Genomic DNA, 25,115 nt, shown 5'->3' on the forward strand with positions numbered 1-25,115 from the left:
GGCAGATGTAAAGCATAGAAAGAAAATTAGTCACTAGAATGTCTCATAACCAGATCGCCAACTTGTACACAGAAATGAAGAGGAAGGAAAGCCCATATATGGAAAATGGATTCCTGTGTTTGGGTAGTTTCAACTTTTTACTCACTAACATATCAGACAGTTTGAAATCACTGAAACAAGACTGCTGCCTTTATGTGGTTATAAAAACTAAATATCTCAGGACATCTGTCAAACTTGCAGGGATTTGATGAAAACTTGAAGGATAAAAGTATTTTTAGGAGAACTGCAGGTTTTTGCACTTTGTTGTTGGGTGTTACCCGCTGTCCAAATTGACAGGCTTGGGTGGTTCATGTGAGGGAGGAGATTAGGATACTCTGGTCTTAAATAAAATCTTGTGTACCTTGTGTACTTTTCATTTCATTTTGTAGGAGCATTTTCTTTTTTTGCAGTTTGAAAATATTCTTACTAGTAATCCTGCATTTTTATGACTTGAGTAGTTAAGTATCCTTATAAAAATATACTTTCAAAATTTCTTTATAATGCCAAATGTCTACTTTCAGAGCATTTTACATATAATGTTGGATTAACCTGCTATATTTAACCCATAAACATTTTAATGTAATGAGCTAGGTGGAGTAACAAACTGCTGTTATGTGCTACTGAGCACTAAAAATACAAGGACAACTACTGTCCATACAGCCATTACATTCAACAGAAATATTCATTATGCTTGATCACTAGTGCTTTTGCTGACTCCACTGAATGTTTACCATAAACACCATCAAACCAAAACTTCCACCTTTTACCAACAGCACACATTTTGACTGTAGTCTAACATGTCAGTGAAACCACAGGTGGAACAAACAACATTACTAATGGCTCCATTTAAATGAAGTCAGTAACTGAGTCAGCAGCCAGCGAAACAGGGCCCTAAAATAGAAACAGCTATTATCAATCACACCTTTACTCTCCCTTCTATGACGTATCAAAATGTCTGCCATGAATAAGGCTTATTACCATGAGACTGACCACGCACAGGTTAATCATCACAAGTTATATTTGTGGGTGAGAAAGAAAAAAAATCCCAAATTTGTACTAAAATTTTTATTCACCAAAGGTCTTCATCTGTACAATGACAAAAAAAAATACAAACAGGTGGTTAAATTATTCTCACTAGTTCAAACTTGAGCAGATCTTCAGATGTTTTTTTAAAAAAAGAAAAATGAGAGCCCGTCTCTGCAGCTGGGGGTGGATTACGGCGGCATTGGTGCTCTCAAGGGAACGCGGGGTGGGACACCGGGGGGCCTTGGAGGCATTGGAGGTCCTCTCTGGAAGCCAAAAGGAGGAGGACGAGGAGGGCCAGCACCGTAGCCGGGTGGAGGCATGGGAGGAGGAGGCCCTCTCATACCTGGAGGAACAGGGTGACCTGAGAAAGACACAACAAGAGGGTCGTGACATGACGAAATCTTAACCTTTGACCAGAAGCTCTCAACACAGTAAACTAAGTTTCAGCGTTTTAAATAAGAATCATAGGCAGGAGTTCAGAGATGTGGTGAATAATAAGCATTTTGGAGACTGCTGGAAAAGGAAACATTAGTTTAATTATCTATAACATATTCTGGCTTTTTGGCCCTTCAATCGAGCCCCTGCAACACTGCAACCCTGAACTGACATTACCCAGAGGAGCAGCAAGTGAGAATGCAAATATCTAGATCAGCTGGACTGGAAATTAAACAAACTTTAACCTGCCAGTGCCCTAAAACAAAGTCCGTACAATGTCCAGCTGAGCCCATGAGTGAATAGAGCAGGTCATTGTACAGAGAACTCACAGCAAGCCAGCGGCAGGGGTGGGAATCACCAGAGGCCCCGTGATACGATATTATCATGATACTTGTGTTACGGTACAATATTAGTGTGGTACAGTAATGATTTATATCATTTTAAAAATTCAAACTTGGCATCCATGTATCTACATTATTGCCAAATAAATTATTTCCATGCTATACTGAATCACATTTTCTGCCACTCCTAGACAGTGGGTGTATTGTTGATGTTTCGATCATGCAAATAAGTGCTCTGCATGGGCTTGAAAATTAAGCCCATGCCCATGAACTGCTCATGACATAGTGGTGTGTATCCCATGACTCAGTCAGTGCATCAGCATGGAACAAAAAAAAATTGCACCGATTTACATAACAATGCATTCAAGCTCTATTCAGTAGAAATGAGTACCAGAGGAAGGGAAGTTATCATGATGTTTATTTGAAGAATAAATTTGTTAATGTTTTCACAACAATATAAAACAGATATTAGAAAGGGAATTATGGTATATTATATGTAGTAAAAAACACTTTTGAAGCATTTTAAAAACACAGTTTTAATGTGAAAGAACCTTATCTTAAAGGTTGTTTCCTCAATTTGTATGATTGAATTTTTACTCGTTTAAAGATAATGTAAAAAAAGGACTAAATTACATTTCATTTCTATTTTTATCATTTCTTTTTTGTCCCTGGTGCAAAAGGTGGAATAAATACTGCAAAAACAAAATAATACCACCACCAATAGTCCACTGGTACTGGCCCAGAATTTCACAATTTTACCCCGTTTCCCTCATGATTGTCAACTGTCTACTGTTTCTTCTTTTCAGTATTAAAGTTAGACATTGATGAAGGTGTTCTTTAAAAGTTCATCGTGCTAAGACAACCCAGCAGGCCCAACCATATTGGCTAATTTTACATGGTAGTCATAGCAACACAAGCCAGTGTGCCAATACTGAAAACATGACACATTTGTAGAGGGATGATTATTGATATTTCGGTTGTATTATCACAGACAATTATATTTTGAGGCACTTCTAAGCTTTTATTTGACAACACATTTTTGAAAAACACCACGGTGCTTACCCATGGGAGGTCCATATGGTGCTCTGGGTGGCATGCCCATAGGAGGGGGAGGGGGCATGCCAGGGGGTGGTGGTGCCCGTTGTTGATTTGATCCTGGGGGAGCAGGAGGTGGAGGCACCATGCCAGGAGGACCAGGAGGGGGCATGGGCATCTGAGGGATACCTGTGCAACAGAAACAATTTAGTCTACAGGCGCGCTCGAACAAGGAAATAGTCTTTACGAGTTTTAACATGCACGACAAAACCTGAGGACACATAGATCTGTTACATTTGTTTGTTAGTATGTTTTTGCAAAACTTCCCCCTTGCAGCCACTTTGAACAGGATGGATAAAATATCAAAACTTTTCCATGACTGTTCAAAGACCCAAAATATAATTTCCTTGACCAATAATGTGTAACAGGATCATTGCTCCATCTCAAGTTGCAGTACAATTTAAAGAAGTAGTCGGGAATAGCAAAGGCATCGAGACCAGTGATCATATCCTGTGAGAGTTATGTTAAGTAGATTGTCACAAAACAAAACTTAAGTTCTACGTAAGTTTACACTAAAGGGATACTTTGCTGATTTTTAACCAGCTTTCCATCAAAACAGTGTGGGCAGTCTGTGTCGATGAACTGTGGTGAATTTCTCTCTATCTAACTAATTGTCTAGATATCCCTGCTCGCCCCACGGTGAAACGGATGGCAAATTTTATGTCAGCCAACAGTGTTTCACCAGTTCTCTGGCTTTTGCTCTAACTGCAGGCTGCAGTTACGCATTTTTGTAATACCTGCCAAACATGCCGCGATCGCAGACATTAAGGGTGTAGAGCTGGATCAAGACACTCACCCACACCTCTCTCTGTCTCTCAAACTCAAACTGAAATCTGGCCTAATGGTAAAAGTAGGCAGTGCTGCTTGAATATAAATCAAGAGTATGTTGCTGCACTGCCAACTTATGAGCTAAAATGTTTTTAGAAACATATTTAACGCCCTGTTCAGCTGTGTTGATAGCAAGAAATTGTAATCAGGGAATGAGTGCTACCTGCAAAGTAAAACCAGAGGGCAAAAAAACAGATCAAACAGTAGAACTAAGCAGCGCTGATATAATATAAACCAAGTTTCTGTTACCAAGTTATATTTCTCGCCTCAAATGTTTTCAGAAACATGTTTTAGCCGACCATTTAACTGTATTACCAGATCCAGCCGACTGCCGTTGTATCACACGAACCGATACATATTACATCACCTCCCAGCTTGAGTGTTTATTGGTCTGGTACAGTGCACTGCATTCTGGTAGTTGTAGGTTTTCTACCTCTTGAGCAAATCTGTCACTTTTGTTTTCTCTGGTCATCTAGCACCGGTTATAAAAGTATTTTTGTCTTTCGACTGCATAGATGGCCTAGTTTTATGTGAGAACCCCCCTATAAATATCTCTGTAATACTCTTTTGATTAAATAACGTGATGACGTCAGTCGTGGGCGTTAACTCCTTAGATATCATACCAACAGCTGTATGAGGATACACTGATTCATTTCAGAACACACAACAGAATTCCACAAGTTTTCCAAAACTTTCTAGGATTTTACTCATTCAATGGCTTTCGCAGGCCTAGAAAATGAAGTTGAGAAATTCCATGACTTTCCCAGGTTTTCCATGACCATGGGGACCTTGTGCGAACACACTGGAATCTTTAACAAATTATTACCTGGATGCATGCTGCCAGGAGGGAAAGGTGGTGGTCCAGGTGGAGGTCCACCACCGCCGCCCTGTGGGACTGGTGCTCCTGCATTTGGAGGCATGGCCATCGAAGGGGGCATTGCTGGAGGCATCGATCCAGGTGGAGGAACGGGAGGAAAAACAGGAGGAGGCATGCCTGCACAGAAACAAGTGGAATTTACAAGTGGTTATTTTTTTATTCTCACAGTACACAAAGTCAGGCTGTCTGACTGATGAATTAGTTATACATTTTAATCTTCTATGCCATTGTTATATATTTCAAAATTTCATAAGTGTCTCATAAAAGGGGCTCATTTGTCAGCTGATCACTTTCAGTTACAGACATCATCCCCCAAGATTAAATCAAATCAATCTCATTATCACCTGCTGATTAAATATGCACCATTCAGAGGAGCTCACTTCCTTTTCCCAAAGAGTTCCACTTCATCTCGCCGCGGGTAATAAAAACCTGTTATCTGCTCTCATGGACACTCACCACAATCAACTGCCCAATCTATAGCCATTAATCAGAGGCAGCTGCTGTATATGGAATATGACAGAGTATTATAGGAGACACACATTACACCACTGATTAGTTTTGGGAAAGAAAAAGTCCAGAAATAACACATTAAGATGTACATGTATAACTGTAGCACAAACTCAGCTATTTGCACCTTGTTAGGATGAGTTTGCTGCAGAAATCATATCTTTGTCACATTCAAGAAATGTAACAGTGGAAGGCACAACAAAGTGAATGCAGCCAGTAGTGCAATTCCCATTCTGCTTGTATTGCAAACCAAAGATAAGACAATCAACTTGGGGCTGGGCGATATTACTTAAAATTAACACTGTATAGTATAGTATATATAGTATCTCAGTATTTTAAAATTTCCTCTAAACTACTGTAGACTACAAAAATACAAAACTATTAAATTGACCACAGTTACATTAAAGTTCAATAAAGTTGCTACTGTTGTAATAAAGCTAAAAAAACACTGTTACAATAAAGTTACATAAGATACCGTTATAATGAAGTTCAATAAAATGTTGTCGCAATTAAGTTACATAAGGAATTGTTTTAATGAAATAAATCAAAGCCGAACCACTGGTGCTTTTATTTTGAAGCACCCAGGTCATCTAAGGCCAGAAATGTTTTTGCTATGAACTTGAAGCTTCTGTTCAACAGTTAGATGTTAGTTAGTAGAAAGCAAAACTGTTACCTTAATGCCTTTAAACAAAGTAATTTATTCACTGCGAGTGGGGAAAAACACTAACAGTTCTTGACAATTTTTACTCGACGTTCACGATATATTCATTTTACACCCCCACGTGGAACAATTAGCGATACATCAAGTATATTTAATATAACGCTGATCTCTTACTACAATACATTATTTTTTCTGTGAGCATATGACCTTAAATTATCACCTATTAAGTTATTATTAATGGTAACTTTCTTCAACTGCTGATAAATAACAAATAGTGGTTGAAAAATCTTCAGCATTAGACACAACAATAATGTACAAAGTAATGCATAAAACATGACATTTTGTCCGATGAAAATATTGAATTCCCTATGTCAATTATAGGAGAAAACACTGAGTGGAACACATGGAAGTCAATCAACATATCATTACAATAATCGATTTGTTTTACTAACCAAGTGTGGCCAGTTTTCTTGGCAATTTTGTGTTTTTTCTCTGCATGTGAGATTTTACTGTCTGGATTCCCATCATGATGTGTTTAAGAGGAGGAACATGGTGGATTTTAACAAAAAAACAGTTTTTTTGAAATTCATAAAATCCTACTCTCCATGAGTGCTTCTCATTTTGATACAAATTAAGGCTTTATTTACAGATTAATGAATGTATTGCCTTTAAAAACTTTTTAAGGATCCGTGTGAACCCCGTAATGGTTAAAAACGGTAATGTCTGATTAAAGTGAGAGAGAGAACATCTTACATGTTTTACCGTCTACTGTGTGTAACCACGGTACTTTGGTCATACCTGGCATGGGCATCGCAGTTCCCATTGCAGTCAGAACCGGTGTCGGAGCACTCGGTGGTGGTGGAGCGTCTGCAAACAGCTGATGCGGCCTGTCTGCCTGAGAGAGAGGGTTTTGTGCAGCCAGGAGTCGCTCTGCAGCCGAGCCGTGTCGCTCTCCTTTGGAGTCCTTCTTGAAGGCGTAGGACACCGTGATGGGCCTGTTACAGAGGTACTGGCCATTCATGGCCTCAATGGCGGCATCTGAGGCGTCAAAGCTTGCAAAATTGATGAAAGCATAACCCTTAGAGTTGCCGGTGTCTGGGTCTCGCATGATCTTTGGCGTCTGGAGGATCACGCCAAAGGCACTGAATGTGTCATAGAGCAGTTTCTCATCGATCTCTGGGTCCAGATTACCGATAAAGATGTTAGCACCCACATCCAGGTTTTTGTTGTGCGCTGATGCCTTGTTAACTCGAATGGGTTTGCCGTAGAGCTTTATCATATTCATGATTTTGATGGCATAGTCAGCATCCTCTTCACTAAGGAACTCGACAAAGCCATAACCTGAGAGCGCAAGTGAAAACATTTTTCCATGATTGTTACTTATCTGAAGAAAATAATTTAATCGATGCAAAAAGATTTAGAGGGTTTTTTTGGATAGTTTTAGAGAATTTTCGTTGATACTCACCTTGATGCTGGCCTGTCACTCTGTCTTTGGGCATGTGTGTGTTGACCACAGGACCAGCCTGAAGGAAAAGCTCCCATAGTAACGGCTCTGACACTTTCTCGTCCAAGCCACCGACATACACAGTGGCGTCTGAAAAAATAAATACAAATTAAAAATAAACGTGTATGGAAATGATCTTAGATGTCAAATTTCTAAGAAAAAAAATAATGACATGGCTTTGTTTGTCTTTGCTTAAAATAATTTTAAATTAAGTAAGCTGAATTTGTTTTCTGATAGCACACGATATGGAAAAAGGGAACACAATTTTAAAAGGAAAAACAAAATTCAAAACAAGGAAGATGACAACGGGAAGGTGAAACAGAAAGCGGTACAAGGGGGGAGAAAAATAAGTAATTTAAGGGAGAGCTAATTAAGTAAAATGCATTTCTATTAATCATTTTTATTTAATCCCATCACAACCATTTCTGAACTATCCATATCTCACAGAATAAAATTAAGTTGAATTTCAGTAGCTAAGTATAAATTTATACATAAACAATAAAAGTAACAAAGAAGCTCATTGTTACTGCAAGCACTGAATGAAAGCTTTGTAAAATGAAGTTAAATATCCTTTTGAGATTACAGCTGGAGGACACGACATAGATTTTTAGAAAATATATCAAGTATAATACATAATTAGAAACCCTTATATTTGAATATGAGGTACGTAACTTATGTGTCTTTCCTGAAATATCTCATAAGATCCGAATAATAAACTGTCTTACCTTTTATTGACAGATCTGGATAAGTTATCAATGATTAGCTGTCTAATCCACCTGGATAACCATAATACTATTAATAACTTCTATAGATTATCTTCCTAGCTGTGTACAAGTCCCCGAAGCGACATCTGAATTATCAGTGCAGTGACAAAAAAAATGCAGTTTACATCATTAGCCTGCTAGGCTAACTTTAGCTGTTAACCAACAGGACGTACCTCCGCTTCAAACATGCTCACAACAGCCACCCTAACGTTACTTTACAATAATCAAATTCAATGCTACAAATAGGTCAGTTTGCAGAAAACGCGTCAAATACATTATAATAAAAACAGCTTCATTCAATTGCTAAATTAGCGGTAATGCGAGCTAACAACACCTCCATGTGATCAACCGGTTGTTAACCACGAACTGTGAGCTAACAGGACGGCCAGCGGGGCTCATATAAACAAGTTAAACAGTTTGAAGTGCAACCCACACGCAGATTCATAATTAGAGAGCACTGAAAGGCTGAAACAGGTTTAACAATGACAAAGTTACCTTGGTTTCTTTCTGAAATTGGTCCCGCTGCCATGTTGAATGAACAACGCCAGGCGAGCGTCCTTAGCCGGGGCCCCGCCTCTTCCTGTCCGTGTGCCGGAGGCGGAAGTAGTAAACTAAACTAAACTAAACTAAACTGAAATTAAATTAAATTAAATTAAATTAAACGCAAATAAAATATTTCTCACTTCATCAGATAACTGGGAAATGTATGCAATATTTCCCCTTGTATGTTTTTATTATTTTATTTTTATTTTTCACTTTGTTGTTTAATATAACATTTCCTCTCATAAGCATGTATGCAGCATGTATTGCCTGGAACATTTGAAAGGATCATAGTTATGATATTTTTTTCTAGTGTTTTCCCCTTTTTTAGCCATTTTAAGTTAACTCCATAACAACACGGCCCAAGGCCAAATGTGTTTTAAAGCACACTATTCTTGTGTTTAGTGCAAACAATGGGTTTTTAAAATGTTTGTAAAAAAGCTCCCTTTTCATTAGTGTAAATTACATTTGTATCATTAAACCTTTCCATATTATTATTATACTTACATGGTCTTAGTTGTGTCCTACAGTAAGCATTGAGATAAGTGAAATAACCAATTAAAAACATTTGTATGAGCCATTTTATTACATCATATAAATCTACTAAAAGTATAAACACTGAATACAAAATGTTCATAGAAAATACATACAATAAGGGCCTTCAGAAAGACTTTTATAAAACAATACTGTATAGAAAAATGAAACAAAAACTTAATCAACACATCATGCATCAAAGCCAAAAGATGAAAAGTCCAAGGGTTTTTTTTTTTGTTTATAAAATGGATAGCAAAAAAAAAAAAATATTGTTTAAAAAAGCCTTCATTGATAATGATCCCAAAGAAAGGTTAAAGGCATTTGTAAGAAGAGAACTCTGAGATTAATGGCTTGTGGTTGAAAATCACACTCGTAATACGCATCGAAATGAGTAACAAAACAAAACAATTAAAAATCTTCAGCCTCTGTAGCCAGCTCATTTAAATATTTGTTGAGTTTTTCCCCATTAATTACATTTCAGCTTTGCTAATCTCAGCATATTGGTTTATGGGACGATAAAATCTGTGACAAATTCAGAAAACATTAGCCTGAAAAAGAAGATGAGAGATTAAGAAGGTTCAATTGTGAGGTCAAAAATTTCTGTCTGTAACAGTTTAAAGGTCTGTTTTAACTTCTCAGTATTCACTGAAGAGAGCTGGAGGGTTTCTGCCGAGAAGACAAAATTACAAAAACATTTTTCTGCTTGTGCAGCATACATATTTTGCAGGCTGAGTACCAAACAAACAATATATAAGGATTATAAATGTATACCCAAGATAGTAAGATTTAATAAATCCTTCATAATCTAATGTCATGTAACTGTAACGTTTAGTTCAACATTTGGGGAAACATATTTAATTTCCATCTGGTAGAGAGTTAGACGAAAACAATGTCTATTTCATCTCTGTGCTGTGAATAATGAAGGGGCACTACACTCCAAAATCAAAATGACATATTTTTCTTCTTTTCTTTAGTGGTATTTATTTTATTTTTTATATTGGATATATCGGCCGTAGAGATGTCTGCCTTCTCTCTAATATCATGGATATAGATGGCACTCAGCTTGAAAAACATCAATGTCTCTTTCCAGAAACCATGACCTGGTCACGCAAGACTTTGCTGTGAACAGTTTCATGTAGGAGCTATTTTCTTTCTACTGAACTACACCCGGCAACCGTATCAATGCACAGAAGGAAGTGTGCATCTTCTCATGGACAAAAAGTTTGTGCTCATGACAGTGCAAGATGTAACATTAATGAAGTTCTCAGCTGAGCTGTAATGTTAGCTAGCTCCGTGGTGCTAGTTGGGCTAGTAATAGATGCACACTTCCCTCTGCGCAGTGATACAGTTGATGACGTGGGTCAGCAGAGAGAAAATAGTTCCTACACGAAACTCTTCACATCAAGGTCTGTAAATTATCTTGAGTAACCAGGTCAAGATTTCTAGAAAGAGACATTGCTATTGAGTTTTTCAAATGTTTTCTTTTTTTTTTCTTGTGGCACTTTGTGCAGCAAAAGCCAAGTGCCATTATATTGGAGAAGGCAGACATCTCTACAGCCGATATCTCTAATACTCCACAACTCACAGCAAAACAGTCTAGATTGATAAATACTACTACAGGTAGGAGGAAAAAATATATATTTTTGATTTTTAGGTGAAATGTCCCATTAAGCTGCCTCAGGCAACTGCTTCCTGCCTTTGAGATAAGCTAACAGGCTGCTAGCTGTAGCCTTATATTAAATGGACGGACATGAAAATCGTATTAATGTTCTCATTTTACTCACCGCCAGACAGTGAGTAAGCAAATTTTCCTAAATGTCGAACCATTCCTTTAAGGTACTGTAGCAGTAATATAGCATGTAATCTAGACTTTTACCTTTACATGAAAACACTAACCAAACATTGTAAAGAAGAGTAGAACGTCTTTTAAAGACCTCACTGAATAAAATGAAGAGTTTTTTTTTTTTTTTTTTTTTTTTTTTTAAACATTTTTCAAACTGTTGCATGTTACCAATTTCATAAAGGCACAGTAATCCCAGGGAGGAGACAAAGCAATAAAATAATAAAGCTGGATCTGGCTTTAATCACACTCGAGCACTGCGTCTTTGTTTTCCCCAGATTTAGTGTAATCAGTTTCTGCTGTTAACAATCCGCCATTCAGCAGTGAGAATGAGCCCTCCTGCTGTTTAACTTGCATAACTCACTGCCCACATTTCCATCCAGCCAGAGCCGCACGTGATCAATTAAACTCTCCTTCAGACGGGGTCTTTAAAAGGCTACTCACTGAAACGCCTTCATCCGTATAATGTATTCAATACATTTTTGATACATAGAGAAATATAAAGATATCACATTTACAGTATAAATCAGGTCCTTCGACATAGAAACATTTTGAGAAATGCAAGTTACATACATTGTTATACACCAGCACTGCTAGCAAAAAGACTCTGCTCCCAGTATGTCAAAAAAAACAAACAAACATAAACCACCAAGTGCCAGGACTGGTTTGTATCGACCACAGTGACTCACACGTGATGAATCAGCTTGTTAAAAACAAAAGAGCCCTCAACTCATTTTTTGGCCTTCACGTTTTACCTCCAAACCGCTATTCGTTGTTTCTGCTGAGATCCAGACCGACATTTTTTATTCTACCAAGCAACAACTCACTCCTCTAAATGAAGCACGTGACAAATATAACCTGCGTCTAGGGCTGTACCGAACATCTTTTCTTTTTTTTTCTTTTTTTTTGAAAAAACACACAAAGCTTCTATTGAGGTTTTCAGATGAAGTTTTAAATGTGGTTTTGGGGGATATATTAGCAGAAATGAAATCTAATATAATAAGTATATTTTCTTTAGTGTATAATCACCTAAAATTTATAATCACTCTGTTTTTGTCGCCTCACAGTGAGACATTCATATCTACAAAGAGAACGGGTCCTCATCTGCAGAGATTGACATGTTGCACCGCCATGTTTCTACAGTGGCCCAGAATGGACAAACCTAATACTCCAGATAAGTTCATTTGCATTTTCACATTGACGACCATAGTTAATGCTCCTCTGCAGCAAGAGCGGCAAAATAAAACAACACTGACATTCTACTGTCAGACTGAATTCAGTGTTTGTTCAGATCTGATCACCTGACTTTTCAAGGACTTGAGGAGAAAATAAAGAAACGTTTGTGACAGCAAACAAAATGTTGTCACACATCCACACATTATCAGTATTATGATACATAAACAACTACAGTAAATTAATTTGTCATTACATGTCACATGTCACGTGAAATGTTATCCACAGAGGATAACTATAACAATTTTAATACACAAAAAATTTTTTTAATGATTTTCACTAATTCCATGACTTTTCCAGGTCTTGAAAAATTTGTATAATAAATAAATGTAATTCATGGTGCAATTTTTTTTTTTGAGAGGCTAAATATCAACAAAAATGATTTGAAGAAGAATACTTTGTCACTTGAAAACATGTTTATGTATTTGTTGTACAGTTGTGTATTTTGGAAAATATCAAATCTAAGTTTTTTAATGACATTTTAACATTTAGATGTTTTCAACATTTTTCTCTGGAAATGTTTGAGACACATGAGTTGGACACAAACCTCCGCAGCTACCACAGGAGTCTAATCCTACATATACTACAAGACTTATAATATTTGTGTAGCTTATTCCTATCTGCGACTGTTCAGAAATACCTGGTTTGAACAGAATGAATGGACATAATAAAAAATGCTGCACAGCATACGATTTAGAATTTAAATGTCAACATTATGAAGAAGCTTTGAACTGTTCGGTACAGCCCTACATGTCTCACAAGAGCATTTTAATCATCTATATGTCAAACGGCGTCGATTCGCAGGTCCTTTAGTTGATAGCTCACTGAAAATATACATTCAGCTAGTGTCACGGTCACCAAGCATAAAATGAACACTAAAATAACTGTGGAAAGCCTTCACAAAAAAAATAAAACATAGTGATGGTTAACTATCTGATTAAAAAAAAACCCTGAGCTGCTGTCAGAGCAATCAGTCACCTGCTGACATTTTAGCAAAGTACCCCAAATTATGACATGAGCCGATAGGTATGTTTCAATTCTTACTTGAATTTGAGGTTGCAATTTCCACATATTTACACTATTATCCACTTCTGTAAACCAAATAAAAGGTTATGTGCCTATTATGGAAGAGTTATTACTGTTTTTGTGAAGATATTTGAATTATTAACAGGCACAGGGTACTTGTTCCAAAGGTTAGAAGACCCATATATTTTAACACCTTCACTTGCCGGAGTTCAGAATAGTATAAGCAAATAAAAACACCAAAACATGACAGAAACAAACTTCAGAATGATCAAATGTGTTGGGTTTAAGGGGTTTATGTCCCGTACATTCACTGATGAAAGGCAGGCTGTGTTTAATAATAATAACGAAAAACATGTAAGCCCCAGTCTGCTGGAATGCCAAGAAAGTTTACAGGTAATTTTAAAAAAGGCCTGTTGTCCTGTAATCCCTAGGCACAAAGAGGTAATGGCTATAGCGGCGAGTGTTTGTTCTATGGACGGACGTGCATACTGTAAGTCAAGGCCTGATTACCTGGTCATCATAACAAAACACAAGAAACCTAAAAGGTCAGACGAAGCGCCTGCATATCTATGACGTGATCAATACTGTTACCAGGAATCCTGCGGAGTGTGAAGGCATGTTTCCATGATGGACGGCAGCTTTAGTGCGAGGGCAGGGTGGCAGTGTTGGCCGCGTTGAGTTGGCCCACAGCTAACATCAGGATGTCTTTCTTCTCTTTGTAAAAACGCAGTTCTCTGCCCGCGAGCCTGGCGTCCTCCAATTCTCGCTCCGTCGACGCCACCTCTTGAGCGATGGTGCCCGCCACGCTCTGTTCTCGGTTCACCCAGTCGGCGGCCATCTGAGTGCGCATGTCATCGTCCAGAGCCCGGTGGGAATAGTGAGCCAGCACTTCCTGCAAATGCGACAAGAGAGAAAGATAAGGGGTTTTGCCAACTTGAGATAAAGTGAGGTTCAGGGTTATTATCGTACAGTTTATTATCGTCCACACCACGGCAGCAACAACTATAACCATAACTAGAACTAATGATGTGAGCATCTACACAGATGAAGGATAACATCTGTACACAGCAGCACAGAGCACACGCTACACACTCCATTAGGGGTCGATGGATTATCAGCCTGGCCTATTATTGGGGCCGACATTTGGGATTTCGCTGATTATCTGTATCGGCGTTTTATTTTAATTATCTCAAATTAAATTAATTAAATAAAAAGTGCAAAAGAAAGCGTCAGCAACTTTTACTTTGTAAAAACTCAGTCAACTGTTTTATGTATTTTTTTTATTTTCATTTTTTATAAAAGAGGATTTTGGGAACTCGCTGTATATACTGTTGAAAGTTTCAATTTTGCTATATTCAAAATTCTAAATTTTTATTGTAAATGCAGATCTGTTCCTAATATTGGTTATTGGTCTCATTAAGTACTAATACTTGGTATTGGTCCTGTAAAACCAATATCAGTCGACCCCTACTACAGATTATTTTTCAATCTTTTCAGTAGCCTGTTAGAATTTAAGAAGCTCTTCTTCCACAGTGATGTTTTCCAGCTCACTGCTGCTTTTTGGCAAGAAACAAAAATGTTTAATTTGTCTGGACCAATCACGGCATGTCGGGAAAGATTTGAAACAGGAATCTGTTTGTTTAGAAAACTTGATGAAAAGTGACAAAAACTACTACTGCGCTTGGATAATTGGACCCATCTGTGAGGTTAAATGACGGTACCTGTCGGGAACACTGTCGTTCTCTCATGGCTTTGAGACTGCCGTTCCAGTGCAGCAGCTGGAACACAGTCATCAGCTCCTGAAACACAAACAAGGCCGAGCCAGCAGGATTTAGGGAAAAAACTCGTTTCAGGACACTCGATACATAGCAGCGACTCAGTTCTGCAAACCATGCATGTCTCCTTCAAACTCCCCATTTCCAATTAGCAAAGGGTTAAAATGTCCTGGATTCAAGCACTGCATTGTTAGTTCAAGAGACACAGATCACATGCGGGCTCAAACTGCTGTATGTTACCTCACTGCAGTAGCTCACTTCAGGAGGCACACAGATAAAAAATCTCTTCAAAAAAACATTTAGCTGGTCTCTGTCTTTGTTACTGGAGCTCAACACATTCAGAAGATTTTAACACAGCGTCTGGGCTAAAACCTTGCCAATGCTATTTTCACGCAATCCTGGTGCATTTGAGGGTCATAAAATGCTGCTTAACACAACACAGACTTTCCTGCATTTCACACACCTGAAACTCCAGCATGGATTTTCCCTTGTTGGACTCGAGCATGAAGCGAAATGCCCCGATTCCTGTGTTGGGATTGTCTGCCTCTTCTCTGTTTCCCTGTGAAAAACAACAACCAGTGCATGCTAGCCTACTGAGTTGACCCAGAAAACAGTTTGACAAACAATAATGATAAAATAATGAGGATATGAAGAGAGGGGATATTTAAGTAAGACATCTAAGAGTTAGCTGTCTGAAATGATCTGACGCAAGTCTCCTAGTTTCTCGAGAGATTGAGTGTGATGGTTTAAAATAATCTTTACATAGAACCAGCCTCTGCATTACACATGCATGCATATCAAATAATGTCAAGTTCTTGCATATGTATCCATAATACGGGCCATTTTCTGTCTTTTTACATTCTATGTCTTTTCATTTTTATTCATATATCTCCACAATATACCGCAGATATACTGTGACTTGATCTTCCCGGCTGAGAAAAAAAGAAGTCCACACACCGGGGAGCTCCCCTTAAAGGATTTCATTCTGCGAAAATAAGTGACGTTACGAGCTAAGAAATGCTGTTCCTCAGACGCCATGTGTCAAGGTCACTTAATGCTGGGTGAGGGAGTAAATACAAATATGTAAATCAACTAAAAAGAAGTGAGAATAAATAATATATATAGTGTGTAAAAAGAAAAAAAACATCTTCAGTAAAGCATATACTCATCTGTGTATCACACAAGTATGTGTGTAAATAAATAACAGTGTGTCTATACATTAGAACATACACAGAATATATGCAAAAAAAAACCTGTAACAGGAGAAAAAAAGGTAGAAACCTTAGGAAGATCCCTCTTCCAGGACGAACAGACGTGCAATAGATGTCGTAAATAACAACTGAATTACAATGAAGACAAAAAGGAAAGAGAAAGAGAGAGAGAAAGAGAGAGGGGAAGTGAGAGGGTGAGAGGGGGAGAGATGCAATAGCAATGAGGTAACAATAGTCTGTTGGTAACTTTTAGAAAAGTAACTTTTGTCATATTTGCTCAAATTGTCACTAGATCCTCACAGTACAACACAAGACAGATAGAAAATCATCATGTCGCTCCTCGTATTGCCTCTAATGTTTTGCGAGAAACAACTCTCTGAAAACAACCAATCAGAGCCCAGGAGTCTGTAATGCAGCTGTCAGTCATGTCAATCACTGCTCATCAACTGCTGTCAAACTAGGCAGCTCTGATCAAATATCAGGGTCCACACATATTTTCATGGACAAACTTCAAAACATTTCCATGACTTTTCAAGGAACCATAAAAACAAACCTGGTGGGGTCTGGAAAATGCCATAAGAAGGCAAGGAGGACAAGGAGGAGGAGGGACATGATTTTTTTGTTGCCACAGACTCAGAGCCTACTGTGTGGACATAGAGACAGTTTCAGTAAATATGACAAAAAAATATTTTCATAAAAGTTACCAACTGTAGCTTTAAGGACCTCCGTAATCCTTTGACTTACATTGAACGAGGCCAGGGCCTCACTGACGCTCTTCTCAATGAAGTCGTCTGTGATGCGTCGAGAGGGATGCTCGTTGAAAACAGAGTTCATCAGGGCAATCTTGGCAGCGCTGCGTCTCGCCTCTGCCTTGGTGGGACAGAACTGTCACACAGGGAGGAAAAATGCATTAGCGGTCCGATACAATCAGAAATACAGATATGCAGCCAAAACAATAAAGACAGCCAGTTTTTATGAGGAGTAAAGTTAGCAACAGTGAGCACAGACCTAAATGATCTGTTTGTGCTCTTGCATCCATATTTGGTATGCCGTGGCTGCTAACATGTTGGAATTTGTGAGCTTGTCACATGGCACCCGAGCAGCCGTTTTCCTTACATTAATCACACAGTATGAAGTTCTTTTAAACAATAAAAGAACTACAACTCTGTGCTGATCTTATCACCAGTGTTCCCACACATTTTCATGGACCAATTTTCAAAACTTTTCCATGACTTTTCCAGGACACGTAATAAATAAAAGTTTCTTGAAAAACTTGCCCGGCATTTTTCAGACATGTCATGCACTATTTAAACATGATGTCAGCTAGAAGGCATACATGGAGGGAGAGACCGAACGTGAGGAGTAAATGGGGAAACGTACGGGATGGTAAACCAGGGTTCCTACATCTAAGGCAAGTTAGGAAAATTCTTTTCAAGACTTTTTTAATGCTACTCAGCATCAAATTTAAGACCAATTTTACAATAACCAACACCGAGGGAAAGAAATGTGACAAAAATGTTTGTTACATAGGGTTAAGGATAATTTTGCTGTTTTGCATTTTAAGTTTCTCACTCATCACGTCTTAATTGCCATGAGTTTAACAAGAAGGATTCAAGGGACTTTTTTAAAATTAGATTTTACTAACTATTTTTAGATTTTAAAATACAACTTAAATCTTTTTTTTTAAATCACAAAATCCTGTTTCCTTGTCTGGGCATATTCAAGACTTTTGAGAGTTTGATTGAAGTCATTTTAATACCAATTAAGGCCTTATTTTAAGATTAATGAAATCAACGCCTTTTAAGACTTTTTAAGGATCTGCGGGAACCATATTGACAGCAACAAAAAGAATAAATTTAAATAAATAATGGAATAAATAAATGGAGGGTTATTCACAGAAAACTATTAAAAGTCCAAGGTTTTTCCAAAACCTTAAGTGATTTTTCCTAATTCCATGACTTTTCCTGGCCTGGGACATATGATTATGAAATTCCATGACTTTTCCAGGTATTCCATGACCCCATAGCACAATCATGCTGAGAAAATGTAATGACCGTACCTGGAAACTTCCGAAGCAGCTTCCTCCAGGAAGGCTGACATAGCAGACATATGGAGGGCTGTTGGATGGGACCATTTCATAAACAACTAGAGCTCCGTTTCTCAGGTCGGCCCCTCTGGTGAGCTTCATCTGCCAAAACTCCTGCAAAGCTTCCACCACGTTTACTGGAGGACACAGAGACAAAAAAAGCCTCGTCACAGTGCGATATCAACACTTTCTGCCTGAGCGCTGCTACATCCTCTCAAAACACAAAGATGGAAAGCATGAGGGGAAGGTCGCCTCGAGGATGCCAAGGGGTTTTCCTGAAAATATTTAGGTGGCAGCTCAGAGGAAATTCTGCATCACCTCAGAGGAGAAACACTCCCTCAACTCTAAAGTTACATTTCAGCTCTTCGAGAGGAAACAACAACAAAGAGAAGCTGCAAAAACCTGAGACTGAGTCAGAGAGGATTATTTGGATTTGGATCTGCAGGGAGATGTGAGTGCAGCCAACATTATTCGGGGCTGTTTGACTTCTCTTAGCGCTCGGCTCTTTCCCGCTGTGCTCTCGCTGTTTGATGCGAACACAGGCAGCCTGCTCCTCGCTCACGAACAGAGTCTGGAGCCTGATCAGTGCGTTTCAGGGCTGCAGCTTTGTAACGAGGGAAATCTCTGTAAACAAACAGGAATATATTTTAACATCAGTGATGTAAAGCCCTAAAGTGCCATCCAAATTGTTCTGTTACTGCTCTTACTGTTTGTAAAAGTAAAGAAAAGCTCACTATAAACTGTTCTCTTAAAACTAATAACTTGTGCTATTGAACACAACAATTAAGGTGCAATTAAGGGTCTAGTGTGTTGGATTTAAGAGGATTGGCAGAAATTGAACATGATGATTGTATGTTTTCTCTTGTGTATAATCACTTAAAAATAAGAATCGTTAGATTTTTGTTACCCTAGAAAGAGCAGTTTATCCACATAGGGAGTGGGTCCTCGTCTATGGAGACCGCCATGTTGCACCACCATGTTTCTACAGAAGCCCAGAGCGGACAAACCAAGCACTGACTCTAGAATAGGGCCAGTCACATTTTTACAGTGGAAACTGTGGTTAGCAGCACCTCCACAACAGGAGTGTCAGAAAAACACTATTTTATAAAGTTAAACTGCTTTATGTAGTGCTTTTTACCTGCTTAATCAGGGCTCCTGCAACTAAGGCAAGGTAGATTTAAGACTTTTTTAATGCCATTCGGAATTAAGTTTAAGACCAATTTTCTAATAACCAAAATTGAAGGACAATTTTGTTTAGATCAAATGCTTATTGTAATATAAACCATGACTTTTTTCACTGAAAGATTAGATTAAATTATCTATGTTAAATGTTGGAAAACACATGGAAGACAATGAATCTCTGACCTTTTACTGGACTATTTTGTTTTTCTCACTCTGCATGTAACAATCTGCAGCTAGGATTTCCATCATGAGGAATTTATTAAATGACTTAACAAAAGAAACCTTTTTATGGGGGGTAACGATGTTACATCAGAAAAAACTAAAATCCAACTCCCCATGTCTGAGCATTATTAAGACCTCTGAAAGATTCATTCAAGTCAATTTAATTACTAACTAAGGCCTTATTTTTTGGATTAATGGATTCAATGCCTTTTAAGATTTTTAGAGTTTGCACAGGAACCTTGTTAATTTACCTGGTCTGTTTATTTTTGAGAGAAAGAGACCTCTGTGGATTACACAGAGACCTCTACATATGATTCGCTGTATATAATAACACTGAGGTGATTCTAACTGGGAGAAGTTTCAGCTGGTTGCAATCTGAAATCCTCAACGCTAGATGCCACAAAATTCCCCTAAATCTTATACGCTATTCCTTAAACAAAGAAAGTTGCTCTGTGGTATTGCTTTCCCAACAACTGCATATTATTTAAATGTTATAAAACACATTCTCTATCATAAGTATCCTTCTAACAGTTAACTTAGGCTGTTACTAGATGCATGAAAAGCCCTGGGATTAACAGTATATACATTTTACTGAAGTGCAGAGCAGTTTATTTAAATTGGGGCCTCCAAATTTAGTGATGATGTAATGCATTTTGGTCTGTTTTTTATCACTTTCAGGAAGAAACAGGAAATATTGGGAGATAGTGGAGAATACATGCGGCTTGGTGCTGGCTCAGACTCAAACCCACAAAGCGGCAGTGGTCTGGTATCAATCAGCACATATCTGACATATGTATTGCAGGGAAAAGTAAAAATAGACTACGCTTATGAAAATTATATCAATTATGGTAGGAAATGGGCTTTTTGTATGATCACTGCAAGAATTACTAGACTTTGTCTCAATAATGGGTTTTACTGCAAATTAAAGCTTTTTAATTTTCCGTTAATGGCATAATTATAATGCAACCACAGGAAAAAATGTAGAAAGCCCAAATTGCAATATAATGCAGAGGGCATAATTATAGCAGAATGCCAAATATGATGTGTTTTTCTGTAAAAATGTCATAATTTACCTAACTGCCTTTCTTCTACAGAATCACAAAATTGGAGCAACATAAGGACAAAAACACCAACAGTCTTTATGGTGTTGCCAATGTTGACGGTGTTAAGTAGCCTAAATGGGATAGAGGAGGGAAGAGGCTGATAGTCAGGAGCACAGAGGGCCAATCTTTTGGAAATAAATCCTATTAGCAGCAGACAGAAGGACTTTGTACATCAAGCAGCCAACATTAGTGCAGCTTTTAGGGTAATGTTAGTTTTTATACATAGCTCTTTCCACTGTGCTGCGATTATCAATAAAGTTTTGATTTTCTAAAATGAGGTGGCTAAACGAGGACCGTCAGAAATATACTGATATGTAATATTTTTTGAACACCATTAATTCATGCTTTTTTTCCTATGAAAAATGAATAAATCCAAGTTGTTCAAATTACTTCCATATTGTACGTAGTCTGCATAATACTACAATTAGGGAAAACATTAATACAGCATAGCATCACCGTATCTTGCATTGCAATATTGTATCGATGAACAGACAACAAGCATCAATTTCATTATTATTATGTACACAATTAATAATGCAAATATAAATCTAACTTTTAATAACCAACAAGAATTCAGTCGGTCAGTATACATTTTACTGCAAGAAAAACGATTCAAGTGAGATATACATACTGAAAATTTATCTGATTAGATAAAAACAGATGTTGACAAAGTTTTTCTATGGAGACATAATTTGCATTTTTTTAAAATAGTAATACACCACAATATATGTTGTCACAATACTCAACATATCATAAATTGCAATGATATTGTATTGTGATAATATTTAATCTTGGGGCCCCAGATATTTCCCTCCACTATATGGCACATAACATATTTTGGATGTAAAAAAAAAAAAAAACAACAACAAAACTATGTTGCTTATCTTTGATTCTGACAATAAACGCTGCCTTTTCTTTTTTTATCAGCATTTTTTCACAGTGCAGGACCAGCATTTTTCTGTAATAATAATAATAATTTCATGTGACTAATTTACAGGTATAATGGCTTATTGTTCCTAAATGTAATCCCCAGAACTGTGGTCGTTAATCCTATAATAAAGTGACAGAAGCTATTGTTACTATAACTGCGTAAAAAATCAGAGGAAAACTTTAAATACTAGAAAGACACATTATGTTGATATTGCATCAGGTTAAAACGACCATAGTATATGTTTAAACAGTGTAAAGTCGGTATGTGACCCAGATGAATATTACAGGAATGTAGCATGCTTTTTTTCTGTCGCTAATCCACTTCCAAACAAATGGCGCAGCTAAAAGTGGCTCTTGAAAAGTATAAACTGAACAATATGACACATATTTACACCGTTATCTCAACGTTTAACAGATATTAATCACCGCTGTACCTCTGCCGTAACCTTGTGTGTGTTTGGCGAAGCTGCGGACCACAGCCTCCACCGCCTCCTTCAGCACCGCCGGGTTCCCCGGGTTACAGTGGCCGGCAGCCCCCGGCCCCAGCCCCGCTCCGATACCGCCGTACAGGCTGTGGAGCTGCAGCGGGGGCGGCGGCGGAGGAGGCCCGGACGAAGCGGACAGAGAGGCCGGGGAGGGCAGGAGCGGCGCAATGGGGACCGTCACCCCCGGCCGGAGAGAGGAGCGGAGGGTCCCGGTCGCTCCTGAACCGAATCCAATGCCTGGCTGTAGCCGCTGAGGGCGGATACTGTCCGGGATAACGTTAGACTCCATTGTCCCCACGTAATGTCTGCCAAATCCCGGTCTGGATTAGATTTGCACCGACGGTTTCGGAGTCAAAAACGGTCTCTGAGGGCTGGATGAACAATGTGTTGGCAGCGTTTTTGTCAATCACAGCCGAAAGAAGTAGTTAGCCGATGTTGATTCGACACATATCACCGCTGCTGTGCATCCTCACTCTCTGGATTAGACTGCGGGATTGTCAGTCAACTGATGCCTTCAGGGTCCCCTCGGACTCTGCAGACTCCCAGTTAAATCATCCACTCTATTCCAGAAACTTCAGATTCCTTCTATTTATGTATTGTTTATTTACAGTACTGTGGAAAAGTCTTAGGTCATCTTAAACTTTGTTATTTTAGCAAGGTTATAATGATCACGCATATTTATTTCTCAGTAGTCTCTTGACTAAAATGCAACCCAAACATATGGAGAATGTATAAACAACAAAATATTTCAGAATAAAACAATTTAAACAGTCTGAGGTTGCAGTCTTAAACGCTCAAGCAATCAAAATGAGTTTAAATATGCTAATCTTCTGGTGTATTTACATCACATTGCGCTCAAGACATGTCCAAAGCTTAATATTGATTGTTTGAGTTACCTTTTGTTATTGTTGTATGATTAAATGTTTCACACCAAATATTGACTTCAGTCTGAAGACGCTATTTTGTTCTAAAATTTTTTGTTTGTTTATTTTTGTTTTTTGTTGTTTTAATGCATTGTACATGTTCTCTGTATTCCATTTGCATCTTAGTAAAAAAAAAACAAAAACAGAGAAATCTATCTATCTGGGTAATTCTCAAAGTGAAATTAAAGATAAATTCAAGTGAAGCAAATATTCCTAAGCATTAGTTCAGGTCCACATACAGCCCAAGTTGACGAGTGAGCTGGACCAGTACCAAATATTTTACAGTTTAACAAACTTTGATGAAGGAAAAATGTTTGATTATCAGTTTGGGTATAAGTTTGAGATGTCCTGAAATCAAATATTTATTTTTTTTCTAGGAATTATGGAGCAATGTTTTTATAGTGCCTCAGTTATCAGATTTGAAGTCATTTCAAGGTAGACATGTGGAATATTTTTAAATTTAAAGAATAAAAATGCTTTTTGTGGCTATATAGTCAGAGATATCCTCAACTGAAATTTAGCGGTCAGTGTCAGGAGTTATCTATATAATTTTTCCCATAAAAATCAAAGAATAAAGACATCCTCATCACAGTTTAGTGGCATTTACTTTTTAATTTGTCTGCAATAAAATCAAGTTCTCAATAACTTCATTGAAATGTCACACTTTGCAAAGTCATTTCATGGGCCACGTTGGACCATTTGGTGGGCTGGCTCTGGCCTGCACACCATATGTTTGACACCCCTGCTTTAGCCAGAGAGGACTCGCTATGCGGCTTTAAAAAATGAATAATATGAATCATTCTAAAAAAACGAACAATGTTTATTTATATCTATGAGGGTTTTACATTGCAATTTATCATTGATGTGAGCCTAAAGAAAATCTTTTATTCTCCAATTGTAAAAATGTGTATACAAAAAATAAAAACTTCATCAAAACTTCATGAAAACGTCTACAGCCTGGCACCTTTTACTTGAGTGTCCGAAGCTTGACTGGCCATAGATTACAAATCCCAAAAATTAGGTTTAAGAGGAGAATAGAGAATATATTATTGCATGGACATTTTTTGTTTTTGCTTTCATCACCATCACATTCATTAAATTAAGGTACCAAATAATCAGAAATAGCTCAATTACCTTTTAGTAATGTCAAATATTACCCCAAACTGATTTTTTTGTTCCTTTGGTCAAAAAATGTTCCTTGTATGGATGCACCATAATATCGGCAAGTCATCAGTGTTGGCAGACATTGGCTTTAAAATGAAATATTGGTATAGGCCAACGTCCCGATTTTTTGTCAACATTACAAATTGATACATGTTTTTTTTAACTGACAAAGGGAACAGGTACAAAACATCAACCCTAAGTTGAAGAATTTTTCTTATTTTGCACAATGACTGAATATTATATACACAGAAAAGCATTGTGTTTATGTCTCCATCTGCTGTTGCACCATCACAATAAGAATAATATGATGTTAATATTACTACAAAGAGACTTGATAATCCCTAAAATTTGGTTGGGGAAAAAAGTTGATGTACCGATATCGGTATCGATTATCAGCCAAATGGATTGTTTATATAGCCGCACATCGGATATAGGAAAAAATTTCTATATCATGCTTGCTCTTGCTGTTTTGGTAGCAAAGGTGGCTGACCCCTCTGTTATATGCATTTTTGTTAATTATTACGACATTTTCTACAGCGCCTGAACGCAGCAGTGGAAAGTCAAAGAAACATCAAGCCAAGAAATGTGAGCCTCCCCTGTTCTCTGGCACCAACAGAGTACAACAACTACAGTGAGGGCTCACAGCTCAGCTCTGCAGCCTGAAGCATGTGATTAAAACTTGGAAGCAAAGTTTACTCGATAACAGGGAGAAAACAACGATGATCTGTCTTTGAAACAGATCAGGAAAGTATGAAGTAACTGGCTTTAACTCTGAGTTAGTGGA

At 37.8% G+C, this 25,115-nt stretch overlaps 2 protein-coding genes across 2 annotated transcripts; both read right to left on the bottom strand.

Annotated features, from left to right (window-relative positions):
• Positions 1 to 1,089: 1,089 nt before the first annotated feature.
• Positions 1,090 to 8,670, bottom strand: sf3b4 (splicing factor 3b, subunit 4). The gene is made up of 6 exons (XM_042506634.2): positions 8,573 to 8,670; positions 7,275 to 7,403; positions 6,608 to 7,150; positions 4,591 to 4,758; positions 2,904 to 3,065; positions 1,090 to 1,426 (listed from the first exon to the last, which is right to left on the bottom strand). Exons 1-6 carry the CDS (start codon positions 8,604 to 8,606, stop codon positions 1,254 to 1,256), a joined length of 1,209 nt encoding a protein of 402 aa, XP_042362568.1. The 5' UTR covers positions 8,607 to 8,670; the 3' UTR covers positions 1,090 to 1,253.
• A 514-nt stretch (positions 8,671 to 9,184) lies between these two features.
• On the bottom strand, positions 9,185 to 22,755 carry lix1l (limb and CNS expressed 1 like). The gene is made up of 6 exons (XM_042507205.2): positions 22,194 to 22,755; positions 18,296 to 18,459; positions 16,981 to 17,121; positions 15,489 to 15,584; positions 14,972 to 15,049; positions 9,185 to 14,142 (listed from the first exon to the last, which is right to left on the bottom strand). The coding sequence occupies exons 1-6, from the start codon at positions 22,531 to 22,533 to the stop codon at positions 13,891 to 13,893; spliced, it is 1,071 nt and encodes a 356-aa protein (XP_042363139.1). The 5' UTR covers positions 22,534 to 22,755; the 3' UTR covers positions 9,185 to 13,890.
• Positions 22,756 to 25,115: the final 2,360 nt, after the last annotated feature.

Source organism: Plectropomus leopardus, chromosome 17 (genome assembly GCF_026936395.1).
Source record: "Plectropomus leopardus strain MGB_pleo_1.0 chromosome 17, ASM2693639v1, whole genome shotgun sequence".
Taxonomy (NCBI): domain Eukaryota; kingdom Metazoa; phylum Chordata; class Actinopteri; order Perciformes; family Serranidae; genus Plectropomus; species Plectropomus leopardus.